A 25,573-nucleotide genomic window follows, 5' to 3' on the forward strand; every position below is an offset into this window, starting at 1 on the left:
ATTACCAGATCATAAGAACACAAAAAGTTGCTACATAAGAATAACTACTGCCGCTGTTGTGCCGACCCAATCAAAGTAATAAGTGATGAGCTTAAGTTATCCCTACCAGCATGAAGTGGAGTGGAGAAATTGTGAAAAATGCAAGCAATTCCAATTGAGCAGAACAAAATCGAATAACAGTATTTTGCCTGACTAATAACATGGCTTCTCGAACACAAGTGGCAGCAAGTACGACTTAGCACAAACTCCCTCCCACATCCACCATTGCGTCCCTGAATGGCACCCTGTCAGGCTTGCCTACACCCCCATTGTAATGGACAACTAGAGCAAAAGTTAGTGAGACCATCTATATAACCTGATTTTACTGCAGTGAATATGTGGGTCAGTACATTACCTTTAACTTGCCAAATGTTCCATTGAGATTTGTATCAAGCTTGATGACCTAATGAGATGCATGAATTTGCTCTACTAAAAAAAATTTGTTGCCTAACTGTGACTTGGGGCTATTGCATGAAAAAAACGGAGAGGAGAACATACTACATTGGCCGATGGAGCACAGGTGTGTCGCTGCTTCTTTGCTCTTGGCATTGTAATTGGTTTGTATTTTGGAGAGACAAAAACTGAACATTACACAAATGAAAAAGAAATAAATTAATGCTGTAGTAATGGCGCTGGTGGTGGTGTTAACAAATGAATAAGTAATGATGCTGGTGGTGGTGTTGTGTGGGAGTCAATGTCTAAAGTAACATCTAGTGTCTAGTCTCTTAAAAAACCTTGATCCATAGCAGGACCAAGTGTTCGCTTAAGCAAAAAAAAATGTTCAGAATAAGTAAACATGCATATATACCACATGTTCAGAAAAAAAAAACTAGACATGTTGAGGTTTTAATACAAAGAAGCTAATAACTAGACATGTTCAGAAAAGTAAATTCAGAAACATGTTCAGATTATAGACACATTAGGAGTGGTGCTGTGTTGATATAATTAAATCTGAATATTTTCATAAAATTAAGCATGTATATAGACACACCAATTACAATATTCAGCAAAAAAAAACTTATCTAAATTGAAAAAAATACAGAAATTAATTTGTCAATGCATCCTCCAACTTATTGCAGTTGCAATAAATTCTTTTCAAATAACAATGGCACATAAAGACAAGTATGTTATCCATTGCATACGTTTCGGTTAACAAGTCAGTTGGTAGTATAAAAAAACAACTCAGATAATAGATTTTAAAATTGAATCATACAAATTGTGTCGAAACATCTGAACTTATACAGCCTTAATTACACTAAAATTTCCATAAAACAAAAACTTGGTAGTTCCATAATCATGAGCTTCAGAGAGGAAACAAGAAAATCATGCATATATCAGCATGTATCAATGAAGTTTATTAATCAGAGTATCCAACAGTGCTTAAAAGTAAGCAGCAGCAAAACCCAAAATAGGCTTGATTCTATTCAACACTGGGGAAACTATGTAATTCAAATCAACCCACAGCCATTGCGTTTAAATAACATAACACATGGCATCAGCTGAAAAAAGAATACAGAAATTCAGCAGTTTGGAAGCATCAGCTGATCGAAAAAAATTAGCAGATTCAGATTTGATTATATAACACATGAGCCAAAAAAAAGCTAACAAAAAAACCACAGAGCTACAGCAGATTTGAAAAGCATCAGCAGGGGCACAGCATGTATTCTCATTTTGTATGGGGTAACGAGTTGACTCACCTGGTGAAAATTTCTCCCTGCTCTGGTGTGAGCCTTCTCCTTGTCAGAAAGACTTCGACTCCACAATACTGAAAAAATCAGGCCCCAAAAACACATCACGGATGAGAGATCTCAGATGGAATCTAGTGTGGAGGAGTTTACTTGTCCATTTAGGCAAGTCCAAATATCAAATCAGTATAAGCATTTCAATAATATTCAATATATAGGCAGTATCATGTACCATCTCAGATTTATTTTGTTGGCAAGTTTAACTAAATCATCATGCAATTTATTCATTTTACTTTAGCATTTTTTTCCATTCTGATTATAGCATTTTCAGGTGTCCCTACTGATAGTTTTTTGAATTTCAGGTATGTAACTTATGCTAAACCAACATGCAAATTAATCATAATAGCAATTCAGTAGCATATTTTTTTCTAGGTGCCTAGTGAACAACATGTTGCTAGGGAATCACTCACCTAATTTATATCTGAGATTGCGCTGAACCCCCAGAATGATTCACTGACACCTTGCAGATGTGCTTGCCGATGAGCTCCAACAAAACAAAAACAAACAAAAAAAGATTAGACACAGGGGGAGGGGGCGCATGGATTTGTTTTGGAGGGGTGTGTGAGGCATCAACTCACCTAAACTGAACTGCAAATTCCTGCCCGTCCCCCCTCGATTCCAAATGACATCGACGATAACCTTCACCAAAAAACAATCACAAAATCAAAATCGCTGCACGCGCAATAGAGGATCAGATGCAGTGAAAATGGGGCATAAAAAATCAAAAATCCAGTTCGTCTTCCTCCCCTCTCCCCCCATCTCTTCTGACCTCTCTCTCCGTCCCTCCTCACCACGCTTTGCCATCCCTCACCTCCCTTGCCAGCCCTCCTGGCCATCCGTGGCCGCGCTGCACCTCCCTCACCCGTCGCGCGGCCCCTCCCCGACGCCTTTCCCCTGCAGCGCGCGTGCCCGCGACAGTGCTGCACGGAGCCGCAACAGGCGTGCGCCGCGAGGGGGCCTCGTGCAAGAGTGCGGCGGGGGGGGGGGTGTCCTTGCCTGTGGCGTGCGCGGCCAGGGCGCGCGGTGTGCGGCGCGGAGCCGCGGCCCCTCACCCCATCGCGCTTCCGCTCCCAGCTGCCCTTCCCCTGCGCGCGTGGTGCCGCAGCCCCTCCACTCCCATCCGCTCTTCCCCTGCGCGCGTGGTGCCGCAGCCCCTCCGCTCCCGGACGCCCTTCCCCTGCGCGCACAGTGTTGCAGCCCCTCCCCTCACCTCGTTGCGCCGCGCCTCCCACGGATGCAGGCCTACCGTGAGCAAATGCCTCCAATGGAGGAGAGAGAGGAACCCTAGAGAGAGATGATGGGGGAGGAAATGAGGAGGCGGAGGAACCGTAGAGAGAGATGAGAAAATGAACAGGCGCGTAATTCGATGTTTTGAATAAAAATGCCAACTACTGGCTGATACGTGGGCCCGCAGAGTCAGAAGCGCGTGGGCGGTGCGCCGGCGCCGGTGGATGCAGCCGGCCGTGCGCACGGACAAGAATACGGCCGGCTGTACTGAAGTCTTTACCCTAAGATAAACACCGGATTATTAGTACACAGCCAGCTAGCTAGTAAAGATTCGGGGCTCCCGGCGATTTGGATATGGATCGGATAAGGAGTATAATTACAAGGATTAGTGTTATCCTAACAAAATTACTCCAATAATGTACCGTGGACAGGACGTATTCCTAGGATAATATCGGTACAGGAGCCCGAGTATTACACGTGGATAAGAACATTTACACATCGTAGTACAATGTTAATCGGATTGTAATCAAGATTAACACCTGGCTCTCTTCTTCTTGCCGATCAAGTATATACTACAATACTCCTAGCTGGCAGCGGTTTACACCTGCGGTCAAAATTCCCCGACTTGTGAATAGCTCTCGAGATATCCTCCACGGCATTTACCACCCACGCACGTACGCCAGAACGCCGCTGCCCGAACCTCCTGTCCCGAGCCACTGCCCCGCGGGCCCTCCCCTCCGGCCGGCCCCACGCGCCAGCCTCCCCCAGGCCTTAATCACCCAACGGTAAACACGGCGGCCGGGGTGCGGTTAACCATCGCCCCCCAGACCCCAGTCTAGGGATGCAAGCGGGGCGGGATGCGGATGGCCGCCCCGCGTCCGCACACGCCGCAATCTGTTTTGCGGGCCGATGCGGCAGTCCGCATGTCGCCGCATTATTTAGGTGGGACTTTGCGGCAGCCCGCATGGTGCCGCATGTAGCTGAAGAGACATGCGGGATAATTGTACTAGTGTATTACACATGCAGGCTGTAAGCTTTTGCATGACTTTTGAGCTTGTCTCAGTATTCAGTACCGATAATGAACAAGTTAAATGAAATATCTATGGAATCAAAGACAAAGAATAAAAGCATACTTTTTTGTTTAAAAACAACTTTATCCTTATTACATATCAATGGATAAATGAAACACAACTGTTTCTGAAATATGGCTAAATCGACAACACTCAGCAATGCTAATGGGAAAGTAGTTCTCATGCTTCATTTTCCTATCCGTCTGCAGAACAACCAGCAAAATGTCACCCATCTATAATTTAGTGAACTAGTACAAAAGAGCAAAAATCACTATTGCGCAGTCAAAAGTTCAAGCTTCAACAATCTGAAACACCATTGCGCAGTCATATCTTTTTTCCTGACAAAGCAAATACTAATGTGCCCCCAAATAAAACATGCCCCAATAAAGAGATGATAAGGTTCTTGAACTGTGACAACGATCGCCTTGCTGCAATCCCAAAATGAAAAAGTCATTCAGATATATTGCAACTATAATCCAAGGAATTAGCAAATGGCTCAATGACTAAAGTGCAGTAAAGTTAACTTTAGAATATGGGAGGAAACGATTCTTCGAAAAAATAATATGGAAGGAAATGCTAACATAACTCATGGACATTAACTTTTTTACTACAATAGTAAGCACTGACATTAATCGCGTTGAGCTTGACATCTTCTCCTGTGTGCACATATAACCAAATCAATTGGAGCATCAATGGATGTGAAGTCAGAGCCACAATTTTTTCTTTTTGAAATTTCAGTTATTGCAAACTGGTGTTCATCTCACATGTAGAATTCATTAAGCTCTTACAGAAACTGCATGAGTTGTCCAACTAGTCACAAGAATCTGCTGATTGTAGTATTGAAACTGGATATATAGACTGAATGTTGATAGAGATATCATAAAACATGAACTTCTAAATTCAGATTCATATTGCATATTACCTTCACCTCACAGGAAACAAATGAACAATGTGATAACCATTGAACAAGTGGTCGAATGCAGCAATCAACAAACAGATAGCCTCTAATTTGACACATATACATTAATAAGCAAATTACACAGCAGGCAACCAACCTGTTATTTGCAAGAGCTATCTGAAAACAGAGAATTGCCAAGCATCCAGTATCCAGTGCAGGCTAATACTATCATGGCTAATTGAAGGTAGGCTAACCATTGACCTGGTTTCTTGGGGAGGAGTCCGATCTTGTTGTTCTTGCCGCCGCTGCTTTCGCTTATGCAGCTGGCGCCCTTGTTCCAGCCTTCCTTCCCTAGCTTTTCCCAACGTGCATCCAAAATCCAATAAACTCCTCTTAGGGAACAACAGAGAGAAATAAGAGGAATTGAAAATTCAGCAGGAGAATCATCTAGATAGGGAGGAGGAAGCGAGATCTTACACTTGGGGCACACCATCGCCGCAGACACTTGCACTGATTTCTCATTGTTCTCGTGGAGAGGGGAGAAGAGGCGAGAACGGATCGCGGGTAGCTGTGGATCCATCGGCAGTTGGTGGCAGCAGCACGCAAGCGGGCGGCGGCGCGCAAGACGACGACGCCATGGACGCACACACGTGAGGCCGGCGGGGGGCGGCGCACCGGCGCCCTCGCTTCTGGATCTCAGGTCGACGCCCTCTCTCCCCTTCGCCTCCCTGTCCCGTGATGTCCTTTCTTTTTGCGGGCTCACGGCGCCGCTGGGCCTTGCGGGCACGCCGCAAAGAGCCGCTTCAGCTATGCGGGCTGAACTGCGGCGCTTAACGGGCTTGCGCCGCGGGTTTGCCCAGCGGGCTTGCGACAAAACCCGCCCCGCTTGCATCCCTACCCCAGTCCGTCCCGAACTCCCGATGACGGGATAAGCACACACGCCGCCTGGCGACCGGGGACTCGGGCGCGGCGCGGCGCGGCGGCCCCCCTCACGCGCCGCGCGCCTATAAAGGCCGGGGCGAACCAGCCGGTCGCCAACCACCTGCCCCCCAAATCCCCAATCGCGCATCGCAGAGAGCGCCGCGTCCTCCAGCGCCCACGCCTCGCCTCGCCTCGTCGTCTAGCCTAGTTCCAAAAGCAACCCGCACCTCGCCGGCCGCAGCCGAGCCCTCTCGCTCTCTGATCGAGGAGGACCGCAAGGGGCCCCCACCACCGGCGAGCAAGATGATCTCCGCCGACGCGGCCCGCAACGTCGTCGGCATCATCGGTAAGTTGGTTCGGCTCGATTGGGACCTTGGGGCCGATCCAAATATCCAAACGCTGGATCGATCGACCGCGGGCGCTGGGGCTTGGTTTGAATTTGGTTCGATTTCGCCGGGTCGGCGGCTCACGAGTGGTTTCGCTTTGGTTGCAGGCAATGTCATCTCCTTCGGCCTCTTCCTCTCCCCAGTGTAAGCCCCCCGCCCCGCGTCGCGCCGCGCATCCACCTCCGAGGAGCTACGTGGTGGTTCTGGTTAGGGTTTTGTTCGTGCTGACGGTGAGGCGGCGGCGCCCGCATTTGCGTCCGTGTCTGTGTGCAGGCCGACGTTCTACCGGATCTGCAAGGCCAAGGACGTGGAGGAGTTCAAGGCGGACCCCTACCTGGCCACGCTGCTCAACTGCATGCTCTGGGTCTTCTACGGCATCCCCATCGTCCACCCCAACAGCATCCTCGTCGTCACCATCAACGGCATCGGGCTCGTCATAGAGGCCGCGTACCTCATCATCTTCTTCATCTACAGCGACAACAAGAAGCGCGTGAGTGCCGCGATCCTGCGTACCATGCTTCCCCCCCCCCCCCCCTCTATCGATCCGATCGATCTGGTTTCGAGTTTGATTCGTGTGCCTTAATTCGCGTGTGCAGAAGAGGGCGTTCGCCGTCCTGGCCGTGGAGATTGTGTTCATGGTCATCGTGGTGGTCTCGGTGCTCCTGACCGCGCACACCCACGAGAAGCGCTCCATGATCGTCGGCATCCTCTGCGTCATCTTCGGCGCGATGATGTACGCCTCCCCGCTCACCGTCATGGTACGTGAACGAACATCCATTCAATTCTGCCTCTCCCTCATTGTGCGTCGTGTAGTGGTGTGTTTGAATCCGTCGCCTGCCTGATTTTGCTGCTTAATTGCGTGGATAATATTTGCCATTGCGGGGGTAAATCAGGGTGCCATAATTGAGCATATCTGTGAGTGCTTATCTGCATGGATTTGATTTGGGGCCCACAGGTCAGTGGATAGTTTGGCTAATTAGATATGGATGGAAGTTAGTGTACATACAGCTCTGGTACTGTTTTTTTTCCGAAAGGACGGCAAGAGCTTTGCCGAAATTTTATTAGAAGGAAAAGGAGTTTAAAAATACAACTGCACCCAACCCGACTACGCACCACGACCGCAAGCCACCAACAAAAACTACAAACTACTAGAAAAAAAAACGCCACTCCAACAGCAAAAACATCAGTTTACTGCTTCTATCGCGTGCTGAAACTGCTGGACATCTTCCTTGATTAGCTCTGGTACTGTTGGGGGAGATATCGAGGTATGAGTGCCTAATTTGGTTGCTGGCGGCTGCGGCGGCGATGCTGGTGGTGGTGTAAAGGATGATTGAGCATATCTGTGAGTGCTTATCTGCATGGGTTTGATTTGGGGCCCACAAGTCAGTGGATAGTTTGGCTAATTAGATATGGATGGAAGTTAGTGTACATACAGCTCTGGTACTGTTGGGGGGAGATATCGAGGTATGAGTGCCTAATTTGGTTGCTGGCGGCTGCGGCCGCGATGCTGCTGGTGGTGTAAAGGATGCGTGTGCCTAATCTGGTATACTACATTAATACATGGGCGCTGGCTGGTGGGCCCAGCAAGGATTTGGTGGACCTGCTTGCCAGGGAAATGTTTATCTGCTGATTGAATTTGCTCAGGGAGTTTACAGTTCAGGTTATTTTCGGCTTGTTGTTCTAGAACATGCAAAATATGTTTACACACCTTCTTCTCCAGGTTATGTGTGTAAGCTATAGCGTTAATTGATTGCTAACTAGTCAGGAGTTCCCATCACCTTTAAAACTTGTTGCATGATAGACACGAGTGGATTTGGTAGGGATTTTGCAGGCTACACAGGGCATCCAAGTGTGACTCATCAGGTTTGTAGTTAGTTGATATGCACTAGCAGCACAGATTAGTTTTTTTTTCTTCAGAAAAGCTTAGATTTGTTTCGTCTAAAATGTCTAAAAGTGGCATTGAACCATCGTGTCAAATCTTTGCTCTCTGGGTATAAAACAACGTGCCCCTGCTTAGAGTCAAATTGTCTCTGTATTCCTGGACAATGAACACCTCGTCATCTTTTAGAAGATGGTTTCCTTTGGTGTTCGTTAAAAAGGCTATTGTCTCGCAACCAGCCATACCCGTACATGGTGCGTGCTCGTTCATCTTGGTGTCCTTGCATTCCATATACGGTCTCTGTCTTTGTTGTGCACATTGGATTAGCAAAACCAAACTTGTTCTGTTGCGCTCACCAAACTCGCGTGGTGCTGAGGTGACGGGTTTGGAACGAAAGGAACCGATTGGCGGTTACCTTCCGTCGCAAACGTGTGCAGGTTAAGTGGTTCGATTGGCAGGTACATTCCATCACAAACGTATGCGGGGTAGTGGTTGTGTCTGATACTACATGGATTTGGGATTCCCTGGATGGGAGTACATGTGCTGTGCTAGCTTTTCGTGACCCTTCTCTTTGCCAAACTTTTGTGAAGCCGTCACGTTGCAGATAAAAGGAAGGTACAGTGGCGGCCACTATCACTATGCTGGTACCTTCTTGTGGTCACCGTTACCTGTGTGTTCCACACCACGCCGTTGAAACATACCGATCACTACTTGCAGATACATGTGGTTGTTATACTATGTTTATGGATGGATGTCACCTTTCGAACTCTGAACTGACGACGGGTTTTTGTGCAGGGGAACGTTATCAAGACCAAGAGCGTTGAGTACATGCCCTTCTTCCTGTCGCTGGTGAGCTTCCTCAACGGCGTCTGCTGGACAGCCTACGCCCTCATCCGCTTCGACCTCTACGTCACGGTCAGCACCTTTCTATCTAATCGTCAATGAATTAGGAGTATTTTTGAATTGGATCTCTCAGTTTTTTTTGACACACATCCAAGCTGAACTCGAACCTCTGCTAAGCTTCAATTTAATTTGTTTGCCCTGCTTGTGCACGCAAATTAATTAATGCAGATCCCCAACGCCCTCGGCGCCTTCTTCGGCGCGGTCCAGCTGATCCTCTACGCCTGCTACTACAAGTCCACCCCCAAGAAGGAGAAGAACGTGGAGCTGCCCACCGTCGTCTCCGGCAACGTCCGCGGCGGCGCCGGCGGCAACGTCTCCGTCACCGTTGAGCGATAGATGAGAGGAAGCGGCAGGTAGCCGCCGGCGACCGTCGAGGAAGAACTCGACGAGACGTGGTTTAGTCCCTGTAGTAGTAGTTTTGCCTTAGTGTTGAGTCGTGGTTTGCTCTCTCCTCCCGGATGATGGTTCAATAGTTAGTGCTAGTTTTGCCCGGTGTGTCGTGCCATGAACAGTTAATGTATCCCTTCGCCGATTGAGATAATGACAATCACGTCTGATTGCTGCCACTAATCCCGGCTCCCAATCCCACTGTTCGATTCTTCAATGGGACACAGATTAAGAGACTGTTTGAGATTATTGATCGCGTTTTACTCGACCCATTTTTTTTTGGTGGTGACTTTTTCGTACGCCAGAGTTGGCGAAAAGGAGACGAGCACTTTGGTGGTCAGAGCCTCAGAGGTCGGCAGCTGCTGGCACGCCAAGGAGGGCCGGACCGGCGGAGATAGCGATGCCTTGCTGGCGCTCGCTGTGACGCGGCCACGTTGCGCAACAGATTCTGTGGTCTCGTCGTCCTGTTTCGGGAAAGTTGTGCACTCGGGTCAATGCGAAGTTTTGGATAGATGGAGGAACCTATGTGTTTAGTTCGCGAAAAGTTTGCGCAAGAGTTATTGTAGTACATTTCGATTTTATTTGGCAATTATTGTCTAACCATAGAATAATTAGTTTCAAAAGATTCGTCTCGTCATTTACAACTAAACTGTGCAATTAGTTATATTTTTTAACTACATTTAATACTCTATGCATGTATCGTAAGATTCGATGATGTGCATCAGTGAAAAATTTTGGAAATTTTTCGCGGAACTAAACACAACCCTCGGCGAAAAGATGGTCAATTTGTATTGATCAACTTACCTGGCAAAGAATGTCAATCTGGATAAATGGTGATGAAGTAAGACCTGTCTCTGTCGAAAGGGATAGGTGTCTGGAGAGCAGGGATGCTGGTATCCGGTAGAAAATGACCGAAGCAGAGTGCCCAATGTGGGTGGCTCCCACCACTTGCGTACACTAAACAAATTATGCAAGCTGAGCTCTATCTTTAGCAAAGGGAATCATCTACTACTACTGCAGCTTTCTCAGCATTTTGTCACCAACTTATTACGTACGTAACTTGCTCAGAATTCCTGAACGTGTCACTGCCATCTCTCATTTAGCGATGCCTATGTCAGGTGACACTGGAATACAGCTAAAAAAACTTGACCTGCGGGGGTAAGACTGCCCCCACGGTATTTTTTTGAGAGGTAGAATGACCTTCTCACAGCAGGCCAAGAAAATCCCCGAACTTCTGTCCCACCCATACACGGGGTCCGTCGTCTTATGAGTTAGGCCGGGCTCCACAGTGCTTTGGACATGAGGCAGGCGAGAGAGTTTTTTTAACCGGAGGCGGGAATTCGCCCCTTCCGAGGATCGAACCCACGACCTCCGGAGTGCCGCCGGACTGCGGGAACCAATTGGCCCGACATCCTTTGGCTACTTCATAACAGCTTTTCCTACACTGCAAAGCTCATGCGCTGCAGGTAGGGATATATTGAACAGCCGGGGTACGGTAAAACCGTCTTTTCAGCAGAGAAACGTGAGTAGCAGTTGCGGATTCAGAGACACGCCAAGCATACATGACACACACACAAGGCTCGGACAGCAGGTGCAACATGACAAGTTGACAACAGAAGCTCCTCGACCTCGCCAAGTAACCTCGCATGATACGGGTAGGTACAACATCATCCTAATGTTGGAATTTATTTCAAAAAAAATTCTAATGTTGGAACGCAAAACTGGCTCTACTCGCTCTTCCTGCAAGAAAAAGAATGCTAAAGAACAGGAAACCGATCGACTTGCTTAATCTTGCACGGCTCATAGAGAATCTACCAACAAAATTGTTAAAAAGCTGTACTCGAGACCGTACGGTACAATACAATGCGTGGGTCATCAGCGACGATCTGTTGGGCAGGCCTGCGTTTTATGCAATTTTTGTAACACCACGAGTGGACCAGCAGCTTGTGATAGGTCTTCCAGCCCATAGGTTTGCAGAGTGCGGTCCGTTACTCTTGATTGGCGCCATTGTTTTTCTTCTATTTTTTTTTTCTCTCGAAGGACTTGTTTTTTCTTCTATAAAGATCCAAAGAAACTACAAGGTTACACGGCAAGGTTTCAAAGCACTTGATTAGGCATTCAGCTAAAAATTGAACCTTTTCATTCTAATCTTTTATGGCCTTGTTCTTCACAAGATTCAGTCGACGTTTTGATTGTGATATTATCCGTTAATTCTTCATGTGGAGATTTTGCGTTCAAACTAAAACCTTGTATGCAGAAAATGCTACAGTACTACTCGGCTGGTGGAAGTTTGTATCCGGAGATTCTTCATGTGGAGTAGTTAAGTTTTGGCGGAAATTTGTGGACTCTTCCTGTTTCTCTAAAGAAACTTAACAGTCGACACTCGGCTGGTGAAAAAAAAAGCCGAGGAGGCTAGGACACAAAAATGGCCCATATACTCCTTTCACGTCACATCGGCCTGGTCCAACTTGCACTAGTGGCATACTCTCTAGAACCCAGCCCACTCCGCTTCGCACCTTAACGAATTCCGCTTCGCACGTTAGCGGGGCTGCATTTCCTCTTCGCAATTTTGTAGACTACTACACCACGAGATGGCAACCATGATCTCTGCGGCGGTGGCGGCGGCGGCCTGCTAGGCTACTGACCTATCTAAGGAATTCGCTGCGCAGCGCAGACGCTGGAGGTCCTATTGGTAGAGTCTCCTTCCCTATTTCCTCATCTCCTTTGATTTGGGACCTGATTTGAACCTGTGGGAATGAGAGCAGAGATTCTTAATTAGCTTGGTGAACTATCGTATCGTGGGGTGCTCCCTCCTTTCCCCTGGTTGCTTTACTAATTCCAACCGGTGTTAAAAATCTCGACCGGAACCGGTCCGGAAACCGCGGTTACCGGTCAAACCGGTCCGGACCGGTTCTGGTTCCGGCCGGTTTCAAACCGGCACAAGTTCAAAATTTAAATTTGAATTTTAAAAAAATAGAAAATTTTCAAAAAAATTCCTAAAAATACTTCAAGTTGCGACGAATCTAATGGTGTTAATTTTTTTTTCAAATATTCATTCATTTAGTATACTTTACGAGCATTTAAAGTTAAACAAAAAAACGTACATACAAAAGTATACAAATACAATGTAAAACATGTAAAAGTAGTACAAAAGATGGTTGGAGGGTTCATTTAGGCTAAAACATGTTATACAAATATTCATTTAGTATACTTTGCGGGTATTTGAATTTAAACGAAAAAAAAGAAAAAATTTGAATTTGGCCGGTTACCACTCAAACCGACCGGTTTGAGGGCCTAACCGGTCGGCTAACTAGTAGAAACCGGTTGAACAGACGTTTTTGGTTTGGATTTTGAATTTGGCTGGTTTTTACCGGTAACCGGTCAAACCGGACCGGTTTACCACTACCGGTGGGCGGCGGTTTGATCCCACCGGTCGGCAAAAAAAACCCTGATTCCAACCTCTGGGATGTATACGTAGTGGTAGTATGCATTGTTCCGTGGAGTTTGTTGGGCCCATGAAGGGAAGGTGTTCGTGGAAATGCCAGAATGGGACGTTTATTTATGTTAGGCTTTGTGAAATTGTCATGCTAGTTTTCTATGCTTTATGTATTATGATGAATGGGGTGATTTGTTCGCAACTGTCTATTGCCATAGGTTTCATGATGTTAAGCTCGACATAAGTACTATGATTGTCTGTTTTAGTGTGTTAAAAAACCACTTTGCAATCTCTAATTATCTATTGTGATGAGGAATTAATGCATATCATAAAAGATCTTCTATTAATGGCCTTTGGCTATTGTTTGGATACTGATCTACTCAAGAAATTATGCCTATATCTTGTTCTTTTATTTGCCCAAGATTTATTTAGTCACATTGCATTTCTCAATTTTGTGCCAATTATATTATTGCCATTAACACACAAACCTAGGACTTGTGCTCTTAGAAGCAGATAAGCACTCCATTTTGATACTTCCTGACCGCTGCAGATGGCATTATCTTGTCAACTGACAATTCTGTATATTTCTGTCATTCAGCTGACTTCCTTTCTTCTTTTCTTTGTCGTCGCACTAGCATCAAGCTGCTGTGGGATGGACATCTTTTATCAGTGCCAAGAGATCCTGAAGATCCAGAAGTTTCGACGTATAGCGTCCTACGCTGGATTTTACTGCTTCAGGACCCTCGTTACCTATGCCTACACGAGCAACACGTATGTCACAGCTGAATCACCTCCCTTGCACATGTTTACAGAATCTCCACGTTTCTTGTTCTTTCCTGACAATATTTCCTGTTTGAGCTTATTGTAGGACAAGAGCTGGGATTTCTAGAGCTGACCAGTATTATGCTTCCTACCCTGCTGGCACTGAGAGTTACTTACTGATACTGCAAAGGTGTGGATATGGACAAACTGAAATTTGTTGTCATTATCGCCTGTGACCACGAAGTTATGCAAGTCCAAATAGTATGTAGATGTCAGAATGGTTGATTTTGTTTCTTTCCTGTATCAAATGATCGATTACGGAGCGGTAATGATTGATCTCATCTGGTGCTTCACAGCTTTACAAGGCAGCATTAGGTAATTGTTTCGAAATAGATGACTGCGGCCCAATAGAATTCTCGATCATGACAAAGCATTTTGACCGGCAAGGCAAACCACCATATGCCTACCATGCTGTAAGTTGTTGGCCTCTTGTCTTCCATAGTTTCATTTAGTGTGTCCTATTCTCACACTTAGCATTCACATGTTTTTATTTTTATGGAGAATTTTTTCATGTTTATCTGAATATTCTTCCTGCACTATCTTGTATGCCTTATATTTACCTCTACTTTTTATCAGCAATACATGGCGCACCTGCTCTCACATGGGCAGCTCGATGGAAGTGGTTGAACTCATGATGTTTTTAGTTGAAATTTGTGAGGCTCAACTATAGTACTGTAATACCGGCATCATCAGTAAATGCAGGTTTCATTGTCATTGGATCTTAAAAGAAACAGAGATCATGATAAATTGATAATAATGCCCAATTCAACCATTGATTTTGCCCTTTCTGCCATTGGATAATGCCTCCAATGCATACTACAGTAGTTCGGGAGCTGTTGCCTGATGGAACTCGATGGTGCACGCTGTGGTTGGCGTTATTGTACGTGTACATGAATCTTCAGCAGAAATGGCACCTTGTGATTGTTTTGGTATCATCTTTGAACTCCAACACGTACGTGGCTCTCGTGGTGCCATCGTGCAGCGCAAGTGTAGCCTAGGAAGCCGCCTGTTAAAGGTGGGCCATCCGTTGAAACATAAGGACAACACAGCAACCGCAAACTCGTTTTATAAGCCTCAAGCTTTGGCAGTAATTTGGCAATTCACGGGATAAACTTGAGCAATCGCCTTCGACGTTTTAGTTTTCACTGAGAAATGTACTGCAGAGTTCAACAGGAAAAACATGGCGAGCACAAGCGACATGTGCGCGCAAGTTAGCAATCGATCTAGCAAAAAAAAAAAAAAACTCAGCACAACGCCATGGCGTCGAAACGATCGAGCACGGACCGCCGCCATTGACGCCGATCGGTTGGGAGCGGCAGCGCGTGCCTAGATAGCTTAGCTAGCCCTCTTGTACCTTGTAGGCCAGGGCGGCCTCGTCGACGTCGCACGCGGAGCGGCATAGCAGCGCGCCCGCCGCCGCCTTGCCGCCGCGGGGCGGGGGCGCGGGCGCGGCCGGGAGCCGCCGGCCGAAGCTGTCGTAGTGGATGGCGCCGGGGAAGTCGAGCGGCTTGCACCGCTCCCCCATCAGGATCGCCCGGCGCCACAGGCCGCCCTCTTCCCCGCCGGAGTCGTCGCCGGCGGAGTACTCCTGGTGATCGTCGTCGGCCGGCAGGAGCTGACTGCTAAGCGACACGGATACGAATACGTGTATCGGTATCGGAAGGATACGGATACGCGGATACGGCATTTTCCCCCAAAATCCGATACGGATACGTTTTGAATTTTTATGTAAAAAAATAAATAATATGCATATTAACTAAAAAATAGCAAATTAGTGAATTACCTTGCGATGGTATTGTCAATGTCCACCACAATACAATGCTCCTTCTCCAAGTCCGCAACCGGCCAACCGCATCTTTTACATGCAAACTTGCAAAAGCAATATAAATGTATAAGAACTAGAGAAGTGTAATTTCACAATTTGGAGACTTAGAGTATATCAGTACATCACCTTTGTAGTTTCAGGCTTTCAGCAATCAGCAGCCTTCCTCTTCCATAATAAGTGATTGAGTGAAGAGAAATAGAAGTACAACTAACTCATGAACTCAACATACAACGAGGCAGTACACTGATCAGTGATCACACATCACAGCAACATGATATTACAATAGTACATAGTCCAAGTTTAACATATGCAATAGTTCACAAAACATAGAACATGATAGTGATAGTCTGATAGATAGCAGTCCACATAACAAACATAGAAAATCATGATAGCAGTCTCTAATTTAGGAAATAGATAAAATCAAGTGTGGCTGATAGCATAGGCTCAAGCTTCTTGGTCTTCCTCAATTGTTCCACTCTCCTCCACACCTTCAACCTCGGCATCATCCAATCCAAATGATACAGCCTGCAGCTCAGGTTCATCAATGGAGAGTTCAGCAACTTCAAGAAGACCTACACCACTAAGGGAATCAAAAGAATCTCCCCCAACATCCCACATCCTTGTCTCTCCTTTCTTGTATGCATCAGTTCTTCTTGACAAATGTCTCAGATTTGAGTGCACAAAGACCAAATCTTCAGCTCGCTCAGGAGTTAAGGCATTTCTTTTGACACTATGGATGAAGCTATATGTGCTCCAATTTCTTTCACAACAAGAAGAAGAGGCCGGTTGGCTGAGCAGTTTCATGGCCAAACCCATCAAAAGAGGGACAGATTGTCCATGATTTGTCCACCATGTCATTGGGGAAACAGCCCATCTATCATGTATAGAATCAGGGTCATTGAATTCTTCTGAACAACTAGAAAACCTTGCGTATTCTTCCTTTACTGCAGCCAACTCTTGCGGTATGCGAAAGAATTTCTTGAAGCAAGTCATCCTCATTTGTGATATTTCCTTGTCCTTGTGGGGGGGGGGGGGGGGGGTAGTCGGCCAGCACCTTCTTGAAGCCACATGTTGCTGTAAAATCTGGAATGGGCAGCAATTTAGATCATGATCAACTGAAAAAATGAAGAGCAAACAATCTGAATTTTAATTGCACAGTGCATATTACCTTGGATTGAGTGAATGAGCCAAACAATGAAATGGATTATTGCCTTTTGTCCACCTAGCAATCAATATATCATAAATAACAGAGTAGAGGTCTGACTCCTCATTTGGTTCCTTCCCTTCATGCAAATATATTTCTTTCTTCACTTTCTCAATCATTGAATCCCACATCTCATAGATTAAGTGAAGACACGGGGTGTCGGTGTCCGCAAAGCGTATCATATCATAGATAGGACTAGTGAACCTAAGAATGTATTCTACATTGCCCCACCAGACATCACTTAGTATTTTTTCCTTTACATGTTGGGCAGTTGAAGCATCCTCTTTGTAGATGCTCCATTTGTCACTAATCACCATGTGTTGGAGAGCTGCTTTTACCTCAACAAACTATTTTAGCATACACACAACCGATGCAAATCTTGTTTCAGCAATAGAGAGCAATTTCAAATGGCTGAACTCATTGAACATGGAAAGACGCATGCCATGATTCATTATGAAATTCTTGATCATAGTAGCCTCAACTTTGACATTGTTTATAAATTCTAATTGACTCCAAACATGCATATCCTCATCAGTAGGTGTCCTTGGCAGTTTAGGTTCACATATATTTTTCATAGCAAGGTTGAGAGTATGCACTACACAAGGTGTCCAAAATATGTGATCATTTTCAGCTTCAATTAAAAGACCCGCACCTTTGCAATTTGCAGCATTATCTGTGATGATTTGTACCACATTTTGTCGACCTACTTCATCAATGATAGCCCTCAACTTCTCAGCAATATATTCTTTTGACTTGTATTCGCCTTCACAATTGTCAGCCCTAAAAAACATTGGTGCTTTCTCAGAAACAACGATGAAGTTGATGATTGGCCTCCTCTGAGGATCTGACCAACCATCGGAGCAGATTGTGACCCCTTTCTCTGGCCATGTGCTCTTTGTACTCTCCAATAGAGTCTCTATGTGCCTTCTTTCTTGCTTCAGAAGTGATTCCCTAGCCCTGTTATACCCAGGGATTGTGTAACCTTGCAAATTGTGGCGGCTGCAAGCAAATGCAAAAGCTTCTCTAAAATATGGGTTTCTCAGAAAGTTGAAAGATATTTCATCAGAATACATTGCTCTAAAAATTAAAGCATCCAAGTGCTTGCGGTCTTCCAATGCCCAAGATTTTTCCAATATAGAAGCAGGTCCCCTCTTCTTCTTGCTGTTATTGATTGAAGGAGCTACAGGCAAAGAAACTGTGCGTTGCTTCGCTCTTTCCACTAGCTCCTGGCACCTTTCCACGTCCATCCTCATCTGACTCAGCATTTCATATGTAACCTTCGTACATTTGCCAATCCCCTTCCCTGATTTCTGCAGCAAATGAGCTTCAACTCTAGTGTAGCTGGTGCATTTTTCCAATCCACAATAGTTGCATCTCCATGAAGCATTTCCTCCACCAGCTTTAGGCCTCTCTAGAATGGTGACATGATCCCACAGCGGAGCCTTGATATCAGTTGTTCTTGTGGCCCCAGATCCCACACTACCACTAGCACTAGCAGTACCACTTCCAGCACTACTCAAATTTGGAGATGCCATACTGGACAATGAGTATTGGACAAAATCAAGAGGGGACAACGCGAATAACAGAACAGACAGCAGCGAAACAAATTCATAATGGAATCAAAGAACTGTGTTTGGTAGATTATTATCTTCAAGTTTAGACACAAACAGATAGAGTAAAACGATTGCAAAGAATATTCACCCAGAATAGACACGGTTGTTCAGATGCTCTCATCAAACAAAGGACACATGGAGCGATTGAGCAACAACCAAAGCATGTCAAAATGCTCTTATTCATAGACTGCAGTGACTATCCGTGTTTTAGAGCTAAATTGGATTGGGGATTGGGGATTGGGGATTGGGGAGGAACTCACCTAGTCACCTAAGCAGGGGGCACGAATCGAGAGCGGGCTTCGTGGGCGGCGGCTGCGTGGAGGCGAATCGGGGATGGCGAGGCGCTCCCCTCCTGGTTCGAGCAGGACGTTGACCGGGACGGGGAGGCGGGGAACTTCCGGCTCGAGGATGAAGGCGGCGCGACGACGAGAGGAGGAGCAGGACGGCGGAAGCAGGACGACGGCGGGGAGGCGCCGCCTCGTCTTGAGCAGGTCGTCGGCTTCGGATCGAGGGCGACCGAGGAGGGTCGCCGCCTTGCTGCCCCGATCTGGGAGTCGAAGGGCGACTCGGGGAGGGCGACGACGCCGCGCGGAGGACGGCGGCTCGAGGCGGAGCGTGAGTCGGCGGCCGAGGAGGGGGCCCAATCTAGGAGGCGAAGGGCGACGCGAGCGCTGGCTTGTCCGCGTCGATCTGGGAGGCGAAGGGCGACGCGGGAGCGGTGGCGTCGATCTGGGACGCGAACGGCGAGGCGAGGCGAAGGGCGACGGGGAGGAGGACGGCGGTGCGAGGCGAAGGGCGACGGGGAGGAGGACGGCGGCGCGAGGAGGAGCGGGAGACAGGGAGGCCGATGCCGTGCGTGAGGCGGAGGCGGCTGCGTGAGGTCGGGACTCGGGACTGGGAGTAGGTCACGGAACTCGCGACTGGGCTCTGCTGGGCCGTATCGACCGGCCGAAACGTCTCCATTCTTAAGTTTCCGGCCCACATAACCTGGGATACGTGGACACGCCGCGGATACGTATCCCGGCCGTATCCCAGGCGTATCCGTATCGGATACGTCTCCGATACGGGATACGCGAGCACAGTGCCGTATCCGTGTTTTAGAGGCTGCCTGCGGTCGCGGCGCGTCGTGCGCGAGACGCGGCGGGCGCAGGCGGCCACGGCGCTGGACACCTTGCTGAGTAGGCCCGGCATGGGCGGTGGCGGTGGCCGGTGGCGGTAGTCGGTGGTGGTGGTGGGCGCTCGCCTGGTTGTGGTTGTAGCGGGGCAGGAGACTGGAATTGAAAATCTATATTTTTCTCGGAGTCCTTATTTATTGATAAAGTAGGCTTGAAATTACTTGAATGTCTTCTTGGAAAAGGAGAATCTAAAATCTTGCCAATTTATAAATGACGAGTATTAATTACTGACGGTTCCAAATCTTGAAAAAGAAAAAGGCTCCAATAAACACAAGCAAGAAAATACATAGGCGTGTAGATATATTATCCTCTTCAAAATCCTCTAAGAAATTACCGACAGTTGTATATTGTAGTACAACTGTCTTAAAGTATATACTATATAAAAGATTGGCAGTGCCTATATACAAAAACTAGTTATCATTTGGTTTGCTGCCAATCATCTAACAAAAGTTATGGTTACACTGATTTTATTACATACACATTCCAGAGCTTGGATGACCCATTCACAATTTTTTCCACCAAACCGCTTGCACCAACCACTTACGGACGATCCAAACGAACCGCATCTTCTTCCTCCAGCAGTAGTCCAACTCACCCTCCATGCAAAGGGCGGCTCTAGGGGTATGCTTATGCGGAATGGCTATATATCGCACGCGCAATACAGAGGGAAGCCATCGCCTGAAGACCTCCCTTCTTCCTCATCTCCGAGGGGAGGTGGCGGCGAATTAGGGGAGGGGGAGGGGTGGCTGTTGAGGGGTGGTGGGGGGCGGCCGGCGAGGTCGCCCGCGGGCGGGGTTGTGGAGTGCGGCGACGGAACTTATTTTTCCGGGTTGCTGTGGCTTCCATGTCCGCCGACCATAGAGGAAGGGGTCGGGGGCGGCGGTGGTGGTGGGGCGGCGGAGGGTGAGGTGGCACGGTAGGCTCCATGGCTTTGGGTGGAAGGTAGCCGGTGGTGGTGGTGGTTTGCGGGCGGGCACCGAGGCAATGGGGGCGCCGCTGACCATGGGTGGTAAGATCTGATGGGCACTGATGGAGGCAGGGGTGTTCGGATGAGATCACTGCTCAAGCTAGGTTGGGCTGTAGCAAGCGGCTGGCGACGGTGAATTAGGCTCCACACGCCAGAGCGATGGAGGAGGACGACGTTGCGAGCTCGTTGGGCTTAAGATGGCGGCAGCGGATCGTGATGGCGAGAAGATAGCGGAGGGGATGGGCCGTGTTGGGCCGGTCGTGTAGTAGGCATGCCTCCAATAATATTGCGCTATTCCACATCACCTAAAATGATGAACAACAACACCTAAGAGCAGGTACAGTGGGTGGTGAGGAGCCGACGTAGAGTCCGACGTGGATGGAGAGAGAGCATGTGCGGGCGACTCGTGAGCCGGCGGCTCCGAGCGGGCGGATGAGCATTTGTGCATTTTTACTGGCTGATACTGGTTGCTGTTCATTAAAACTTAGTAGTGGGGTCCGCCACTACCTCGCCCGTCCTGCAGCCGGCGGTCGGCGGGCTTATTAGCTCTGCTCTCAGCATGAATGACTGCGGGACAAAAAGAAGACAAGCGCCGCGGACGCCAACTGGCTTCCAGGCCTGCACCGGGCCCATTGAAGCCCAAGAGAACTTAACATACTGGACCCACGGCCCAGTTCCCTTTCTCCCTTGCGTCCCACTGTTATCGTCGGCGCCTGCGGAGCCGGCGGTGGCCAGCGGCGGAGCCTTCGGATGCCGGCGGTGACATCCGGTGGTCAAGGTTTGTTCTGTGCGCCTTCCCTCCCATTCTGCGTTTTCCGTTGCCTCCTCCACCGCTCCACAACCACATCCAGCACTCGAGTTTGGACTTCAGAGCAGGATGCCCCAAAGCCATAGAGTTGGTTAAAATCAAATCCTCCTGCCTTTTGGAATTCACGTGAGTTTTCTAGTCATATTCGGCACATGGTTGCAGTTCTAGGGACTAGGGTTCTCTAGAGGAAAGAACCTTAGATGCAGGGGCGTTTAGCAGGCATGTAGCACAGTTGTTTGTGGAAATTCCCGAGAGGAATGCTCTTGCATTTTTTCAATTTTCACTGCGCGCTTTCGTTAGATTATCATGTTCAGATTGAATGACTATGCCATGCGATCAGGATCAGCTGATTTTTTGAATTAATATGACATGCAAGCTGGATCAGCTGATTTTTTGAATCATTATGACACCGAGACACTGGTGAGCGTCTGCCTAGTGAATATATGAAATATACTCAATAATGGTTGGGAACCAGACATGATTTCTCAAACCAATGGCTAAGACAGAACGATTTACATTTGATGTGGGATGCACCATTTGGTACTTTGGTTATTTGATAAAAAAACTGCATAATTGTTTATAGGAGTATAGAATGGATAACTTTTGAATTTGAAATTGAAATATCATCCTTGCATAGGTTCTGTAGATTGGTTTAGTTTGTGATAACTTCGCTGGGAGCTGATCACCTGTTGAATGAGCCCGGTGATGTTGGTGTTGTAGCAAAAATGCTTAACGAAAATTCAAAGCAAAATGAAAACCTTGGTAATTTCATCGCCATTGGCTTAGCCTGTAAGCATCCGGTCTAAGCAAAAATAACAATCATAAACACTCCTTGTTTAGCTGGCCCTTTACTTTTTATTCCATATCCATGTAGTATTCCGAGTTCCGTGATCTTCTCAACAAACTATACCCAAACTATTGCTTAACTTGCCAAGCTCTGGAGATGCAGAACACCACTTTTCACTCTGAATGCGTGTTGTTGGGACTAGCAACTTGGGATTCACTACAAGTAGATTAAAATACCGACTCTTGTGGGCATGGCTATCAATATTATGCTACGCGCAGTTTCCTGTCACCTGGCTATTATGTAGAGCTAAGTTAGTGTGTAATTGATGTCTCCCCCTCCCCTTATGAAACCAGCATTGAGCTGTAGAGATGGATATCCTTTATGCATGTGAGCTGTATGTGGATCAACTGATTTGTTGAATCAATGTGACACTCAGAGTCCAGTGGAGTATAGGAAATGGTGATTGGGGGCCAGATGTGATTTCTAAGAGCAATAGCTAAGACAGCAAAATTTACATTAGATGTGGTCATTTGGGATTCTCATTTTTTATGGAATCCGATTCTAAAATCATTCCTTAGAAAGCCGCACAAAAGATGACTGTCTTATAGGCATTAAGGGTATAGATCTAAGCTGACTAACTGAGCTGATACTGAGCTACTAACTGACACTGCAAAGGTGTGGTCTGAATATACTTCTTGTTTCAATATTATGTCCAGGAGTGCTTGTAAATGTCAATGACATGCCGATGTTAAAAGTACTATTTGCTTATTTCCCATCCCAACTTGCACAAGGAGATGTTCTGATTTCATTTGGTGGTTGCAGCTTTACAAGGCCGCATTAGGTAATTGTTTTGAAATAGATGACTGGGGCCCGATTGAGTTCTCCATCATGGCAAAGCATTTTGACAGGCAGGGGAAACCACCCTATGCATACCACGCTGTAAGGATTTACCCACTTGTCTTTCATTCACTGGTTGCTATACATGCTTACCATCAACAAATCTTGTTGCCCGATATACAATTTTGACAGGGGCGGAGCCAGAATTGGTGCAAAACTCTAAAACTGGCTTCATCCTGAATCTTACTTTTCTGTAGCTATATAAAATCATGTTTCTTGGGCTAACCAACTAATAACGTATACATATACTTCAACGAGCATATGAGCTGGACCCGGCTACAGCCCCCCACCCCGGTCCTAGATCCGCCCCTGAATTTTGATATATACATTCTCTGTGTTTTTTCAGAAATACCTGGCACATCTCCTCTCCCATGGGCAACTCGACGGAAGTGGTTAAATGCAGGATACATTGTTGGTAGAATCAGTGGAACAAGAATTTCAGTAGACCTTGTACAAAAGTCTTATCTTGCTATAACACTGAGTTCAGACTGCGTTGGCCAACAAATTGCAGAGCTGCAATTTAGGCCATCAACTGGTACAATATCATACCGAATTTGTATGTGTCACGCAACAATTTCTGAAAAACATGACGCTGTCCTGTTGGAGCATTTAACTGTGTCCTTCCGTTGTTGAATAATACTATGGATGCCAAGGCATGTAATGGTCCGTGCGCCGTACTCGTACAGATATTCAGTGTTGCAGATACTGTTCTTGGGGGCCGTACCATGGATCTCTAACGAACTTGTTGCCGATTGGCTTCTGAACTTGTGCCCGGCTCAAACGACAGGGGTTGTCATGACCTATGAATTAGCATGATAACGTCTTGTGTAATTCTTTTCCTCAATGAAGAATTGCCATGCTATGTACAGTTGAAACTACGGCATTGCAAAAAGAGTGCAAAAAATGCCATAGGAGTTTACACAAGAACCGCAACCATGCATGCCGAGGATCGGCGATCAAGAATGGCGCAACGGCTACAACATGCATGGCATCAGCAAATCGGGTGCATTGATGGGTTAGCCAGCTGGCTTAGGTGGCTTTCTTGGCCGCCGTGACGGCCCCGTCGACGGCGTCCGACGAGCGGCAGAACAGCGCGCCCGCCGCCGCCTTCCTGCTGCCGCAGCGGGGCGACTCGACCCGCCGGCCGGAGCTGTCGTAGTGGATGGCGCCGGGGAAGTCGAGCGGCTCGCACCGCTGCCCCATCAGGACCGCCCGCCGCCACAGGGCGCCCTGCTCCTGCCCGCCGCCGCCGTCCCCGCGATCGCCGGCAGCGCCACCGCCGTCAGCCGCCACGAGCTGCCTGCCGAGGCAGGCGCCGCCGCCCCAACGGAGCCGACGCGCGCGGAGGAGCCGGCGCGTGAAGCGGCGCGCGCAGGCGGCCACGGCGATGGACACTTTGCTCAGGAGGCTGCTGCTGGCCATGGTGCCCCTCGTGGCCGGTGGTGCAAATGGAAAGTGCAACGAAAATGTAGTAATCTCCCGGGAGGAGGTTCGCATTTATTGATTGATGGAGTGCCATATTTGAACTCGTATCAGAGATACGGGTACCTTCCTCGTATCTCTGATACATCTATTATCACTGTTTTTCGTCAAGGGGTACGTGATGAGAAGATACTCGAGAAGCTGGCGACGCACGAGGTGGAAAGCGTTACCACGCTTTTCTCCCTGGCAGACAAGTGTGCTAGGGCCGCTGAGGGTCGCGCATGACACTCAGCCCCCCAAGACGGAGACGTCAAGGCTGGTGGCTCCGGGGCTACTGCCCAGGGCGGTGGCAAGAAAAAGAAGAACAAGAACCGGAGTCGCGGGGAGCCGCAACCTGGCGGTCCAGTCGCTCCAGCTGCGGCAGCGGCTGGGGGCCAGAATGCGCATGGCAAACGCCCGCGCCCGCAAGGTGGCAGCGGAGGTTCATGCCCAGTACATCCCACCGCTCGCCACAGCGCCGCTGACTGCCGCGAGATCCAGAAACTCGCGAAGCGGGTCAGTGGGCGGTGTGAGCAGTCCTCCAAGGACGGCTCATCCCCTCCTCGCCAGCGGTCTGGCAAGGAGAAAGCCTCCGACAGCGGGACCGCTGCCGGGGAGAAGGAGCTGGGGTACCAATCCCCCGCTCGGGAGCTGAAGAACGTGTACCACGAAGACAACTCCGACAATGACAACGACGACCGCCGCAAGAAGCTGTACGTAATGTACGGCGGAAGCTGGGAGCTTGTCTACCGGCGGGACGTGAAGACTCTTCGTCGAGAGGACCTTTCGGTGAAGCCAGGGGTCCCGAAGGCGGCGCTGCACCAAAGGTGGATGAACACCACCATCTCTTTCGGGCCATCCGACTGCCCAGAGAATATGGCCAGGGCCGGTGTACTACCTCTAGTCACCGCCCCTGTCATAGCCAACATCAGGCTCTATCACGTGCTGATAGACGGTGGGGCTGGCCTCAACGTCATCAGCTATGCAGCGTTCAATCAGCTGCAGATCTCGGAGTCCAAGCTGACTCCCTCTCGCCCTTTCTCCGGAGTGGGCCCACATCTGGTGTTCCCTCTGGGGAGCATCAACTTGCCGGTCACGTTCGGGACCGAGGAGAACTTCCGCA

At 48.0% G+C, this 25,573-nt stretch overlaps 5 protein-coding genes, 1 long non-coding RNA gene and 1 pseudogene across 13 annotated transcripts; 3 read left to right on the forward strand and 4 right to left on the reverse strand.

Annotated features, from left to right (window-relative positions):
• Positions 1 to 4,122: 4,122 nt before the first annotated feature.
• On the reverse strand, positions 4,123 to 5,619 carry LOC120673310. 8 transcript variants are annotated; one of them, XR_005674611.1, is made up of 3 exons: positions 5,457 to 5,619; positions 5,137 to 5,371; positions 4,123 to 4,509 (listed from the first exon to the last, which is right to left on the reverse strand). XR_005674611.1 is itself a non-coding variant. In XM_039954089.1 (3 exons), exons 1-3 carry the CDS (start codon positions 5,557 to 5,559, stop codon positions 4,406 to 4,408), a joined length of 297 nt encoding a protein of 98 aa, XP_039810023.1. In that variant the 5' UTR covers positions 5,560 to 5,619; the 3' UTR covers positions 4,123 to 4,405. The 8 variants fall into 8 exon arrangements, 4 of the variants coding, with proteins under 4 accessions (XP_039810023.1, XP_039810021.1, XP_039810022.1 ...); XM_039954089.1 differs by having other exon boundaries at positions 5,241 to 5,330; XM_039954087.1 differs by having other exon boundaries at positions 5,234 to 5,330.
• Positions 5,620 to 5,888: 269 nt separating this feature from the next.
• On the forward strand, positions 5,889 to 9,638 carry LOC120673311 (bidirectional sugar transporter SWEET6b-like). Its single transcript, XM_039954090.1, has 6 exons — positions 5,889 to 6,246; positions 6,394 to 6,430; positions 6,560 to 6,776; positions 6,883 to 7,044; positions 8,961 to 9,080; positions 9,237 to 9,638. Exons 1-6 carry the CDS (start codon positions 6,204 to 6,206, stop codon positions 9,402 to 9,404), a joined length of 747 nt encoding a protein of 248 aa, XP_039810024.1. The 5' UTR covers positions 5,889 to 6,203; the 3' UTR covers positions 9,405 to 9,638.
• Positions 9,639 to 13,500: 3,862 nt separating this feature from the next.
• On the forward strand, positions 13,501 to 14,399 carry LOC120673312 (annotated as a pseudogene).
• Positions 14,400 to 14,442: 43 nt separating this feature from the next.
• LOC120673313 lies at positions 14,443 to 15,330 on the reverse strand. Its single transcript, XR_005674613.1, has 2 exons — positions 15,068 to 15,330; positions 14,443 to 14,870 (listed from the first exon to the last, which is right to left on the reverse strand). It is a non-coding gene; the product is annotated as an uncharacterized LOC120673313 (long non-coding RNA).
• A 652-nt stretch (positions 15,331 to 15,982) lies between these two features.
• On the reverse strand, positions 15,983 to 18,277 carry LOC120674838. Its single transcript, XM_039955947.1, has 2 exons — positions 17,395 to 18,277; positions 15,983 to 16,110 (listed from the first exon to the last, which is right to left on the reverse strand). The coding sequence occupies exons 1-2, from the start codon at positions 18,275 to 18,277 to the stop codon at positions 15,983 to 15,985; spliced, it is 1,011 nt and encodes a 336-aa protein (XP_039811881.1).
• A 2,237-nt stretch (positions 18,278 to 20,514) lies between these two features.
• Positions 20,515 to 23,655, forward strand: LOC120674840. The gene is made up of 4 exons (XM_039955948.1): positions 20,515 to 20,539; positions 22,736 to 22,767; positions 22,915 to 23,031; positions 23,336 to 23,655. Exons 1-4 carry the CDS (start codon positions 20,515 to 20,517, stop codon positions 23,384 to 23,386), a joined length of 225 nt encoding a protein of 74 aa, XP_039811882.1. The 3' UTR covers positions 23,387 to 23,655.
• A 333-nt stretch (positions 23,656 to 23,988) lies between these two features.
• LOC120674841 lies at positions 23,989 to 24,411 on the reverse strand. Its single transcript, XM_039955949.1, has one exon. It carries the CDS (start codon positions 24,409 to 24,411, stop codon positions 24,019 to 24,021), a length of 393 nt encoding a protein of 130 aa, XP_039811883.1. The 3' UTR covers positions 23,989 to 24,018.
• Positions 24,412 to 25,573: the final 1,162 nt, after the last annotated feature.

The sequence above is a fragment of the Panicum virgatum genome, chromosome 5N (genome assembly GCF_016808335.1).
Source record: "Panicum virgatum strain AP13 chromosome 5N, P.virgatum_v5, whole genome shotgun sequence".
NCBI classification, from domain to species: domain Eukaryota; kingdom Viridiplantae; phylum Streptophyta; class Magnoliopsida; order Poales; family Poaceae; genus Panicum; species Panicum virgatum.

Coding starts and splice junctions, on each gene's coding strand:
- LOC120674838 (XM_039955947.1), bottom strand. CDS start 18,277: ATGGCATCTCCAAATTTGAGTAGTGCTGGAAGTGGTACTGCTAGTGCT. Junction 16,111..17,394: donor TAATGCTGCAAATTGCAAAG/GTGCGGGTCTTT, acceptor TTAGTGGTGTAG/GTCTTCTTGAAGTTGCTGAA.
- LOC120674840 (XM_039955948.1), top strand. CDS start 20,515: ATGGGGGCGCCGCTGACCATGGGTG. Junction 22,768..22,914: donor TACTAACTGACACTGCAAAG/GTGTGGTCTGAA, acceptor TGGTGGTTGCAG/CTTTACAAGGCCGCATTAGG. Junction 23,032..23,335: donor CACCCTATGCATACCACGCT/GTAAGGATTTAC, acceptor GTGTTTTTTCAG/AAATACCTGGCACATCTCCT.
- LOC120673310 (XM_039954086.1), bottom strand. CDS start 5,559: ATGGATCCACAGCTACCCGCGATCCGTTCTCGCCTCTTCTCCCCTCTC. Junction 5,367..5,456: donor GGCGATGGTGTGCCCCAAGT/GTAAGATCTCGC, acceptor CCCTAAGAGGAG/TTTATTGGATTTTGGATGCA. Junction 4,510..5,233: donor CCCAAGAAACCAGGTCAATG/GTTAGCCTACCT, acceptor TTGGGATTGCAG/CAAGGCGATCGTTGTCACAG.
- LOC120674841 (XM_039955949.1), bottom strand. CDS start 24,411: ATGGCCAGCAGCAGCCTCCTGAGCAAAGTGTCCATCGCCGTGGCCGCC.
- LOC120673311 (XM_039954090.1), top strand. CDS start 6,204: ATGATCTCCGCCGACGCGGCCCGCAACGTCGTCGGCATCATCG. Junction 7,045..8,960: donor CCTCCCCGCTCACCGTCATG/GTACGTGAACGA, acceptor GTTTTTGTGCAG/GGGAACGTTATCAAGACCAA. Junction 9,081..9,236: donor GCTTCGACCTCTACGTCACG/GTCAGCACCTTT, acceptor TAATTAATGCAG/ATCCCCAACGCCCTCGGCGC.